The sequence below is a fragment of the Notamacropus eugenii genome, chromosome 4 (assembly GCF_028372415.1).
Source record: "Notamacropus eugenii isolate mMacEug1 chromosome 4, mMacEug1.pri_v2, whole genome shotgun sequence".
Lineage (NCBI taxonomy): Eukaryota > Metazoa > Chordata > Mammalia > Diprotodontia > Macropodidae > Notamacropus > Notamacropus eugenii.
In genome coordinates, this window is record NC_092875.1 from 104,801,453 (window position 1) to 104,814,382 (window position 12,930).

The following is a 12,930-nucleotide window of genomic DNA, read 5'->3' on the forward strand; positions in this document are numbered from 1 at the left end:
TTTACAGATGAGGAAACTGAGACTCAAGAGAACTGACTTCTGACTCTAATCCTAACAATTTCCCTGCTGCTTTCTATCTAACTGGCTTCTTCTTTTCCTGGACGTGTGATTCCATTAAACATCTTTGAATGGAGTTTAAATTCAGGGTCTAGCTACTTGATGAATCAAAAACCAATGAGTTTCCTTGACTTGGTCTATGCCCGGTCCCTTCTGTACTACAAATAGTGCCTTCCTTCTGAGATCACCCTCCACATGCACTGCATACATATTGTATGAACAAAGTTGTCTGATTGTTGTGTCTCACACTAGAATGTAAGCTTCTTGAGGGAAGGAACCATGTTTTTGCCTGTTTGTGACACACACACACACACACACACACACACACACACACACACGCAAGGTTAAGAACCCCTGACTTAGAAAATATCCAGGAAGTGACCCACCTCTACAGGCCAAGAATTGATGTGGCAGTCATTGGGATCAGGAGCCTGGACTTCAGAGTAACTTCCGTTTTCCCAGAGTTTAGCTTCTTCTCTTAAACTTTGATCTAGTTTCATTATTTTAAGTGATTAGGCCCTTATTTGGTAAGAGGGAAAAAGATTTACTTCCAGGCTTTGCTTTAGAAATTTGATCACTGGTAAGTATTGATAAGGTACTTTTTTTTCTGGTACATCCGGAAAGACGAAGGCACAGGGCTAATTTCTGGGGATACACGAACAACAACAACCACCACCACAACAAAATAAAGCAAGCAAAAAACCTCAAATAGTCCCTGCCCTCAAAGAGATTGCATGTTCCTGGGAGCAGGGGGGTTGACATTTATATAGATACTGTAAGCACATCCAAGATGAATTGAGGAGAAAGAGAGCATTAGCCATTAGGGGAATGTCTTCAAGGTCACGTAGCTGATAAGTATCAGAGTCAGAACTCAAACCTTTTTCTTTTAATTTAAATTCCATTACTCTTTCCTTTGTACTACAACAATCTCAATGTGATAATTAGTTTGAAGTTTGACTTGATATGTATACCAACGGTATTTTAATGTACTCTTCTCCAAAATGCAGAATGGAAACCATTTGCCATCTGGCAAGTGACTTTCAACCCTATATATTCCGATTCTGTGTCATCTTTCTCTAGTCTGTCTATAGTGTTGGTGCAGGAAGCCTAGATTATTGCTAGTGAATGAACAGAGAAGAAGTAAACAACTGAAAAACAAAAAAAGTCACAATTTAAAAACTATTTTAAACTAAAAAATGGATGGAGAATAAGCATGCTGCCCTATGTAGGCACATGCAACAATACATTTCACCTGTATAAGTAATGCATAAATGCTGTGTAAGTACATTTGTGACCTTTCCAACTATAATATTTTTGAAATAAAATTAGTGGAAACTGCTTTTTATAGCCAAGTCTCATTTAGGATTTGAACCAAAAAATGATCAAGGCACGTCTTACTGTTCTGTTTTATTTGTGGTTGTTATTTAGTCCTGTCTGACTTTTTGTGACCCTGTGGACCACGGCACTCAGATACTGTCCATGGGGTTTTCTTGGTCAAAGATTTCTGGTTTGCCATTTCCTTCTCCCATGGATTAAGGCAAACTGATTTCAGGCCCAGTGCTCTATCCACTTAGCCACCTAGCTGCTCCCATTTTTTATTTTCCAGCTAACTTAAAACAAGTTTCCTTGAGGCTTAGACTTATTGTTCTCTTTCTCTAGAGGTCTCCATGAGCACCATCTCTGAGATTCTTGGCAGGAGGGTTCAACTAAAAGGATTAATTGGAAAGAGAGCTGTGAAGTGTCCATATTGTGACTTTTATTTTATGAAGAATGGATCAGATCTTCAACGTCATATCTGGGCTCATGAAGGTAATTATAGTGTGCTTATGAAATATAATGACTTTCTATTTTAGCTTTGCATTCTTCATTAGGGTGACATTGAACAAGATGAAGTAAGAATGCTAGGTCTCTGGAGATCAGGGTCTATTGTAATTCTCCAGTGCCTCATAGCTATGTGTCCTTAAGCCTGCTGTGGTCAGCAAATGAGCAGATTGTGCATGAGCTGACATTTCTCAACTCTATAGCTTCTTTATTTAACTGTCTTCATTAGATATTACTGTGACAGCAAAAGGGTGTGAAGAAATAATAGCCACAGAGACTAAAGAGCGAAGAAAAGCACCACCTAATCACTTTGTTAGGGAGAGCAAACACCATCTTGATGAGTTAATGATGCTTAATGAAATCAGCAGGCAAAGAGAAAAGAATGTATACCTCATACAACATTTTGCAATATTTTGTGGAGTTAATGTTTGAATCATAAATAGCACTTCTTTTAGACTTCCCAAAGGGAAACAAGGAGAGTTAATAAACCAGGATCTCTATTAAACGGTTATGTCTCACCTTGGCCAAATGAATTAGTTGTGAATAGGCATTCTCAGTGGATTTACAAATATAAAATTAGAATGTGAAAGATATTTCCAGTGCCATTAGCATTATTGTCTATATTTCTTTATAGAATGTGTATTTAGGGAAAAAAAATGAAAATTTTGCCTCTCTAGTTTGTGAGAATAAGTATTATTATATCATTAAATGATTTAAGTTTTGGAGAAGTATTTGTTCTGCCAAATACTCTGGGCTGTTGTTTATATACCAAAATAATACTACTCAACTGCTATGGAGAATGCATATGCTTTGATTTGTTTTTCCTCTGATTCCTGGTAGTATTTGCACCAAGCCGTTCAGGATCTGTCACCAGTTGCTCTGTTATTTATTACATCTGTTTGTGAAATGGCTAGTCAGACTTGGATGATCTTTGGGCATGCATCACAGTGAAGGTAATTGGCTTACCTGGATATAGCACATGTGACCTTGACTTCATTAGTCACCAAATTAACTCGAATTAGGCTGTACCAAGGAACTAGCTCAATTACTGTTTCACCAGTAATTTTCTAGAGTGTCAGATCAGAAGAGTTAGCTTTCTCAGGTGTACTGTATCCAGGAACTCAAGTGTATCAGTCCAATCTAGCAGATATAGCAAAACATTGGATTTTAAAATGAATTATTTTTAAGCTTCTTCCCCATGTGACAATGGCTCTTTTTACCAGTTCTCTTAGAGATGTCTTCCTAAAATTCTCCTTTTTGGCTGTGTATACATTAATTATCAAAGAACAGTAAGTAGAGCATAAACCTTGGGATAAGAATTAGTACAAGAGCGTAGCACGTTAGTACTGTGGTCACTTCATTAAACTTACTATGTAAATTATAGACAACATTGATTTCAGAAAAAGTGAAATGACACACAAGCCAATGGACCATGGAAAGAACCACATTTTTATGAGTGGCCTTAAAAAGTCATGGAGACCTTATAGAATCAGTCTGAATTTTTTGTATTTATCTTCTGTACCTTACTCTTTTTCCATTTTAAAATCCAAGCTGATTGATAATTTCCTATGAAACCTAATTGGTCTCTTTAAACAACTCTCTTCTCCTTGTTATGAGTGTTTTGTGTCCTTGGAATTTCATTCTTGAGAGTGTTCCTCTTTGCCCTGTAGGATTTTAAGTGATAGAATACTATGAGCCTTTTGAAATGAGTTCTCCCTACATCTCAGGTTTATTTTAGATATATCTAGTTTCCTTCTACTTTTGTAGTATAAAATCACGGCTGGATTAAAATTTCCCTCATTTTTACTTCAGCAACTGATTTTTCCTGCTTTGTGAGAATTAGGTCAGAATAGTGTCTTCCTTGTCATTTTCTCCAGCTTTTGTAGGATAAAATTATTATTAATGTGAGCCAAGACATTTTCAGTTGCCCTGCTTTTATCAGATAGAACTCCAGTAGATGTCTGTATAATTAAAGTCCCCCATCACTACTGTATTGCCACAATGCCTTGATTGTTATCTATTTCTCAAACTCTCTTCTGTTTTGTCCTTTGGTCCTGCTGCTATTTACTGATACTGTGATGGCACTATAGCTTCTATATTCACCTACTGTAAACTTGCCACAGATGTTCTCCACATGTTACTCCCCTTTATGCATGAATCAGAACACAAAAAGACTCCCCTTGGGTTTCTGGGTCAGGAAATTGAGATCTTATTATTATATACATTGTCCCTCTACCACTGTCTTTTAGCCAGATTTTAGACAAGGTTCTCATTCTAGAAAGTCCTAGAGATTCCCATGAGGTCAAATTCACCTCCTTGTCTAAGGATCTTTAATTCACTTTGCTTATTGCTCATACTTTAAGCATGTTCATGACAGTCATCATCACGATAATAATAATAGATAACATGTATATATATTCCTTTAAAACTGGCAGTTTTTACATGTTTTATTTCATTTGATACTCACAACAACCCAGTGGAATAGGTGATTTTTTTGGCCCCATTTTATACAAGAGGAAGACCGACAGAAGTTGAGAGAGAATTATTCTAGCATATCTAAAGACTTCTGGTTTGATCTCAGTTTTCAGCAGCTAGTTTGAGTTTTGGAAAGGCAGTGTGTTATCATGGGAAGAGCCTTGGCTATGGGGTTAGAGAACTTGGGTTCAAATCCCACTTCTGACACTAACCATGCTACCATGGGCAAATAACTCTCCTTTTTGGGCCCTGGTTTCTTCATTTGTCAAAATGAGAAGATTGGACTAGATGACTCCAAAGTCTCTTCAACTCTAGAGCTAGGATTAAGACCTGCTCAGGCTCACATTAAGTTATCTGGAGCAAGTTTCGAACTCAAATCTTCCATACTCCAAATGTAATGTTATACCTTCTATACCTCCCAACTTCATATAGATTGAGGCTATCAGGTTTTTTGCTAGCTTTTTTGTTGCTTTTGTTTACTTTTAAATGACTGAACATCCCTGTTTCCTACATTGTTGTTACTCTCTACGGTACCTACTTGTGTTGGTACTTCATAGACAGTTTTCTGTGTTTCCCTTGGCTTTTGGTTTAAAGCACTGTTGATTAAAATTGAAATACCATGCTACCAGCACTTCCTTGCCTTTGCCAAAGAGTAGCAGTTGATATTTAAGTTTTTCTTACCTCTTTCTTCCAGGGCTTCTTAATCTTTTTTGTGAGTGTCATGGACTCTTTTAACAGGCTGGTAAATTCTATGGATCTCTTATCAGAATACTGTTTTTAAATTCACATAATATGTGTGTGTTTGTATGTGTACATGCACACATGTGTGTGCAGGGATGCATGTGTGTATGTATATAATTACAAAGGAAAACAATTATAGTGAAGTACAGTTTTCAAAATGTTAAAAAAAAAATCAATAGGTTGAAAATCTGTGCTCTAATTTCTGTCAGTCATGGCTCAATTAAGCTCCTTTGGATCCCACATCATCAGTGATCTTACCTAATTTGCCTTTTCCATGTTATTCTCATTTGGGGTTTTCTTGTCTCATTACTAATGCAAACAGCTCTATCAGGCCTCCCCTCAGTCTTTTTTAAATTGCAGATCACATAATGAGAAATCCCTGAAGCAAATTTTTATACTTCTAATCCTATTGATTGATCTAAATGTTATACAACTAGGTCATTTTCTTTTCTCTATAGTTTAGTCATATATATTGGAAAGGATCTCATTATTAGTCACTTGTTCAGGCCTTTCTTTAAAACACAAATCTCTTCTATTTTTTTTTCTTTTTGGGAATTGGGACGTTTGCCCATCTCTGATTCTTTGATATGTTTCCCCCTTCTCTGCTCTTCCACAAGATCACTGACAGTAGATCAGCAACCAAGTCTGCAAATTCTTGGTGTACCTTGGGATTTGATTCATCTCATGTGGATGACTTGCCTTATTGAAGGCATCTAGCAACCCTTATTATACCTTTACTTGCTGTGGGTCTCTCTTTTCTCTTTATTGTTTTTGTTAACCACCTTTCTTGTTCCGGGATCTTTTCCCTTGGTAGAGGAAAGAGAAGCATAATAGAGGCTGGGTAACTCTCTATTGTCTTACATTGCTGTGGTTTTATATGACCACAAGCAGCAAGCTCACTTCTTTATTCACACCTAACAATTTTTAAAAGCCTTTTTTCATTTGATTCTATTTGCATTTTACAAGCCTCAGCTTATGCGGTCCAGTCTTTCATCCGTCCCATTAGAATATAGCCCTTATAAGGCTGGGTTGTTTCATTCAGAACACCTAGAATATAATAGGTGCTTACTAAATGCTCCTTGAGTGATTGATTAATTGCGACTATGGCTTGGTGTTCTCCCCCGTGCTACTATTTTGTTTTCCTTCTTGGTTGCCTGTTCTTGCTTCCATCTTTACAGTATGCTCTTTGGAAATCTAAGCTTGCCAGGGAGCTTTCAGTAGAATCTTTTCTACATCTCCATTTTCATATTCATTGGAATCATTTTATATTGTGTCATCAAGTTTTTTTTCACTCTTTTTAAGTATGTAATTTATTTTTCAGTTCTTAACATTCACTTCCACGAGAGTTTAAATTCAAAATTTTCTCCCCGTCTCTCCCCACCTCCCACTCCAGGACAGCATGTACCCCATCCACCCCTTCCTCCAGTCTCTCCTTCCTTCTATTACCCACCCTTCTTCCATCCCCCTTCCCCTCTATTTTCCTGTAGGGCAAAATAGATTTTTATACTCCATTGTCTGTATAGCATAATTTCCAGTTGCATGCTAAAACAATTTTTAGCATTCATTCTTAAAGCTTTGAGTTCCATATTCTCTTCCTCCCTCCCTACCCACCCTCATTGAGAAAACAAGCAATTCAATATAGGTCATACATGTGTAATAATGCCAAGCACTTTCATAATAGTTTTGTTGTAAAAGACTAACCACATTTCCCTCTGTCCTGTTCTGCCCTTTATTTATTCCATTATCTCCCTTGACCTGTCCTCCCACAATAGTTTGCTTCTGATTATCCCTTTCTCCAATTTGCTGTCCCTTCTATTATCTTCCCTCTCCTATTCCCCTTGCCTTCCTGCATGGTAAAATAGATTTCTATATCCAATTGAGTGTGTATTATTCCCTCCTTAAGCCAAATCCCATGAAAGTAAGGCTAATTATTTCCTTTCATCTCCCCATTCCTCCCCTTCATTGTAAATCACTTTTCTCTCTTTTATGTGAGATGATTTGCCATATTCTATCTCTCCCTTTCTCTTACTCCTAGTACATTCCATTCAACAGTAAATTTTATTTTTTGGTATTCTCCCTTCATATTTAGCTTACCCTGTGCCCTCTATGTGTGTGTATATATGTATACACACACATATATACACATACATAGACACATGTACATATATATATACACCCACACATATGTAATATACTCCTACATACATACCTATACAACACCTATATATATATGTATGTACGTATGTATGTATGTATGTATGTATGTATGTATGTATGTATGTATTCCTTCTAACTACCCTAATACTGAAAAAGGTCTCATGAGTTGCAAGTAACATCTTTCCAAGTAGGAAGGTAAACAGTTCAACTTTAATGAGTTCCTTAAGACTTCTCTTTCCTGTTTACCTTTTCATGTTTCTCTTGATTCTTGCATTTGAAAGTCAAATTTTCTATTCAGCTCTGGTCTTTTCAACAAGAATGCTTGGAAGTCCTCTATTTCATTGAAATTCCATTTTTTCCCCTGAAGTATTATATTCAGTTTTGCTGGGTAGGTGATTCTTGGTTTTAATCCTATCTCCTTTGACCTCTAGAATATCATATTCCAAGCCCTTTGATCCCTTAGTGTAGAAGCTGCTAAATCCTGTATTATCCTGATTTATATTTCCACAATACTTGTTCTTTCTAGCTGCTTATAATATTTTCTCCTTGACCTGGGAATTCTGGAATTTGGCAACAATATTCCAAGGAGTTTTCCTTTTGGGATCTCTTTCAGCAGGTGATCGGTAAATTCTTTCCATTTCTTTTTTACCCTCTGGTTCTAGAATATCAGGACAGTTTTCCTTGATAATTCCTTGGAAGGTGATGTCTAGGCTCTTTTTTTGATCATGATTTTCAGGTAAACCAATAATTTTTAAATTATCTCTCCTGAATCTATTTTCTAGCACAGTTGTTTTTCCAGTGAAATATTTCACATTATCTTCTATTTTTTCATTCTTTTGGATTTATTTTATAATTTCTTGGTTTATTATAAAGTCATTAGCTTCCATCTGCTCCATTGTGATTTTTAAAGAATTATTTTGTTTAGTGAGTTTTTGAACCTCCTTTTCCATTTGGCCAATTCTTCTTTTTCAAGCATTCTTTTCATTGGTTTTTTGGACCTCTTGCCATTTGGGTTAGTCTATTTTTAAAGGTATTATTTTCATTAGCATTTTTTTGAGTCTGCTTTAGGAAGCTGTTGACTCACTTTTCATGATTTTCTTGCATCTCTCTCATTTCTCTTCCCAGTTTTTCCTCCACCTCTCTTACTTGATTTTCAAAATCCTTTTTGAGCTTTTCCATGCCCTGAGACAACTGCATATTTTTTTTGGAGGTTTTGGATGTAGAAGCCTTGATTTTGATATCTTCTTCTGATAGTATGCTTTGTTCTTCCTCATCTGAAAGGATGGAAGAAAATACCTTTTCACCAAGAAGGTAACCTGCTATAGTCTTATTTTTTTCCCTTTTTTGGGCATTTTCCCAGCCAGTTACTTGACTTTTGAGTCCTTTGTCAAATGGAGGGTATAACTCTAGGGACCTATAAGTTCTCAGTTTCTCCAGGGTGGCACAATCAAGGGAGAGGACTTTAGTCCTCCTTGGTCTGTGCTCTGGTCTGTGAGCAACCACAGCACTTCTTTCTGCCCAGGATCTGTGAATAGGTTTCCCTCTCCCTAGCTACAACAAACTCCACCATGCCAGCATTCCTCCTCACCCCAGGACTGACACTTAGGACTGAGACTCAGATCAGCTGCTTGATTACCCCAGGATGTTTAGACTGAGGGCTCCAAAAGTTAATGCGGCTGTCATTCTGGGGCCATGGTTAGGGCCAGACTGCGCTCCCCTCTCACCCAGGTGAAAGAGCTTTCTTATTGACCTTTGAAGCTCTCTTTGGCATTTGTGGGTTGGGAAATCTTGGAAGCCCATCTGCTACCCATGATTCTGCATCCTGAAGCCTGTTCCAGTCCTGTCCATGCCATGCTGTGCAGTCCTAGATGGGCTTTGCCAGCTCTGAGCCTGGTGTGATAGACCTTTCCTGTCAGCTTTCCAGGCTGTTTTGGGCTGGAAATCTCTTTCACTGTGTCATTTTGTCACTTCTACTGCTCTTGAATTTGTTTAGAGTAATTTTTTACAGGTATTTTATGGGCTATAGTGGAGAGAGCTAGAGCAGGTCCATCTTTGTATTCTGCCATCTTGGCTCTGCCCTTCTCAAGATTTTTTTCTTGAGAACCTTTTCTTCACCTAGTCTCACTAAGCCTCAATTCAGCCAGTGACTCTTGTCATTTATTTCCTTATTTGCTTGTTAGTCTGCATATTCTAATTCCTACCATTTCAAGAAGGGTCCTTATTTGTTCAAACACTATGGATTAATTAAGTTAGTTGAATGGGAACATGCAGAAAGGAAAAATCTTAAGATGCCATTGAGGACAGCATGACTAATGTTGCTTCAGTACTCCTGAAATAACTGGGATTTCATCTTTGTATGTCCTCTCCCTCTCATTTCTTACTTTTATAAGTACTCCCTCAATGGTTTAATGAGTTATTGTAGGCAACATAATTCATCACCTGATTATGCTTAACAAACTTGACTAGTTTGTTCTTGGCTAATGGACATAGAACAGACACATAATAAATGCTTGCTGACTGACTGATTTGTTGTCCATGAAGTTTTTCCATCCTAAAAGGATCTGTTGGACTTTCTTTGTGGCCAAAGTCTTTGAGAGCCCAGGGTCATTGTGATGCCACCAGATGAGGAAGTTGGTGGTGGCAGTAAGGGTTTCTGTTACTCTCCCAAACATTTCCAGAATAGCCTCAATCTGTCATTCTTATATGCTCTTAATTTCTCAGAATAATAATTTTAAAAAGCAATTCTTCCTTTTACTCTTTCGTTTTGGATAGGTGTGAAACCATTCAAATGTTCACTATGTGAGTATGCTACTCGCAGCAAGAGTAACCTCAAAGCTCATATGAACAGGCACAGCACTGAGAAGACGCATCTCTGTGACATGTGTGGCAAAAAGTTCAAGTCCAAAGGCACCCTGAAAAGCCACAAGCTCTTGCACACTGCTGATGGTGAGTAGGAGACCCCTGACAGGTGTGGGCTTAATAGACTTAAAGAGGAAGAAAGCACCCTCAAGTACCTGGGCACTTGGTGTTTATGATATACATATAAATTCTCCTTTACATTTTTTTTCATTGATCCCTTTGATACCCCTGATCTTTTGTTCTACCAGATGAATTCTGTTACTATTTTTTCCAGCTCTATAAAATAATTTTTTTGGTAGTTTGATTGGTACAACACTGAATAAATAGATTAATTTAGGTAAGATTGTCATTTTTATTTTATTGGCTCAGTCTACCCATGAATATTAATATTATATACAATTATTTAGAGTTGACTTTATTTGTGTGAAAAGTGTTTTGTAATTGTGTTCATATAGTTCCTGGGTTTGTCTCATCAGGTACACTCCCAAGTATTTATGTTATCTAGAGTTATATTAAATGAAATTAAAAGTTCTCTCTTAGCTCATTGATGGGGTATCCTTCAGCCAGCATAGAATAAGGGGGCTTTAATGTCTTAGGAAACTACACTAAAACCATACTGAGACAATGTCTTTTTTATTCCTCTCAGTGGCACTGCTGCTAGGGCCAGAGCTAAGACAAATGCATTCATGTGCCCTCAGCAAAGTTTGAGAAGTGTGCCATCTGGCTTTGAATCTGCATCTTTTCTCTGTTACTGTCCAGTGGAACTTTTGAGTCTTCACTGTAAGCACATGCAGCTTGACTTACCTCAGAATGCACCCATGGGTGATAAAGACCTTGGAATTTTTTTTTTTTATAACAACAACAACAGTGAAGAAATAATGCCTATCTAGAACTTTCTAAGGTTTTCAAAGTGCTATGTGCATTTGTGAAGAGTCATAGGTAAAAGTATTGTTTGTGCTTCTTGACATATCTTATCCTAGGGGAGATGTCTGCCTCATCTACCCTATTCCTAGCCCTGGCTGATGCTCATTTCAGAGTTATAAAAAAAGTTTTACACACACATTTTTACCTTGATTTCACAGATAGTTGGTGTAGTGGATAGAGTGCCAGGCCTGTAGTCAGGAAGATCTGAGTTCAAATCCAGTCCTAGACACTTTCTAACTGTTTGACCCTGGGCAAGTCACTTATCCTCTATTTGCCTCAGTCTCCTCATCAGTAAAATGAGGGTAATAATAGCAAATACCTCCCCACATCAAATAAAATAATATTTGTAAAGTACTTAGCACAGTAGCTGGTATGTAGAGGCTATATAAACATTAGCTGTTATTAGCTCTTATGTGTGTATATGTGTATGTATGTATGTATCTAGCCATATCTCTATATAAGAGCATGTATGCATGCATGTGTATACACACATACACGTTCATTTGCAGGACGTTTCTGGAATACAGAGTGGATGAATATTCAGTGTAACATTGTAAAAAGAGGGACAGATGACTTATGAAAGAAGATATATCCTTCAAAAACTTCTAGTTATGCTTTCTCTTTCCCAGATTTAGTTCCTCTTGAAGTGCTATCTTCTTCCACTTGAACTGCCTCTAGAGAAATCAGAATAGAAATTTAAAAAATAAGAAGATTTGTAAATGCATCTTATCATTATCTTAGCACACTATTGATTAGACCAACAGCATGATTTAAAAATAAAAAATAAAGTAATTCTAGAAGTTATTTTTTCATTTTAAAACTAAGTGTTTTATGGTGTTTGTTTTAGGAGCTAAGAATGAAAAATGTGTAATGAAAAAAGCATTTATTAAGTGGAGTTCTTTCTATATGTCAGCCACTATATTAAGAACTGGAAATACAAAAGAAAAAAAAATATCAATCTTGCACTCAGGGAGTTCCAATTGGAAGAGACAACACATCCAAAGGAATTGAATTGGGGGTGGTGGTATGAGATCACAGGACCAGGACCAGGGGTCCTTAACATGCACTTTCAGGTCAGATGAAAAGTCAAGTCAAGTCAGGAAGCAGTTATTAAATACCTTCTATGTGCTAGGCACTATGCTAAGTGCTAGATACAAATAAAGGGTGGGGGGAACAACAGCCCTTGTTAGCAGGGAATTCCCAGCCTAATGGGGTTGATAGTGGAGTTTTGGCGTGCATAGTAGCAAATCAGATAGTAAGGCCTGGAGAAATTCAGGATGCATTGGCAGACAGATGGTACGTTCTGGTGATTATCCCTCTAACTGGAAGAATTCCAAGTTGGCACTCAACTTATCCAAATGTTGTGAACGACTGTAGAAATCTTTCTGTCTAGGTACCTTGTTGGAGAAAGGGTGAAGGGAGGGCAAGGGAGAACATTACCTTTCCCACAGTTCTCACTTGGCTTCCTCGGGGACTTTGGGCTTATTGGGGTTGATTAGGGATAAGGTAAAGGGAAAATAAGGGGGATGGATGCTTTACTGTCATTTTCTTCCCTGTGGGGTCTTATGGAATTTGAGAAAGGTACAAAGATGAATACCACACAGTCCTTATTCTTAGGTAACTTAAATTATATTTATAGGATTGAAGAGTTTGAAGGCTTCATCACAGACCATCTAGCCTTATATATGTATGAAGAAGAATCCTTTCTGTAGCATATTCAACTAGTGGTCATCTAGTGTTTTCTGGAAGACTTCCAGTAAGGAGATCTTTCCAGTCTCATTCCATTTTTGAAGCTCTCTCATTGTTCTGCAGTTTTTCCTTCCATCAAACCTAGATTTAGCTTTTGGTAGCTTCTACCCATTGATTCTAGTTTTGTCCCTTGGGGGCAAGGAGAAC

General features: G+C 37.4%; 1 protein-coding gene across 1 annotated transcript in view; it reads left to right on the forward strand.

The window, feature by feature from the left end:
- The window catches only part of ZFAT (zinc finger and AT-hook domain containing), a 291,294-nt gene that overhangs the window by 156,911 nt on the left and 121,453 nt on the right, over nt 1-12,930 (forward strand). Inside the window, 2 exon segments of the mRNA XM_072603001.1 lie at nt 1,717-1,866; nt 10,024-10,197. Of these exon segments, the coding sequence (XP_072459102.1) occupies nt 1,717-1,866; nt 10,024-10,197 (324 nt within the window).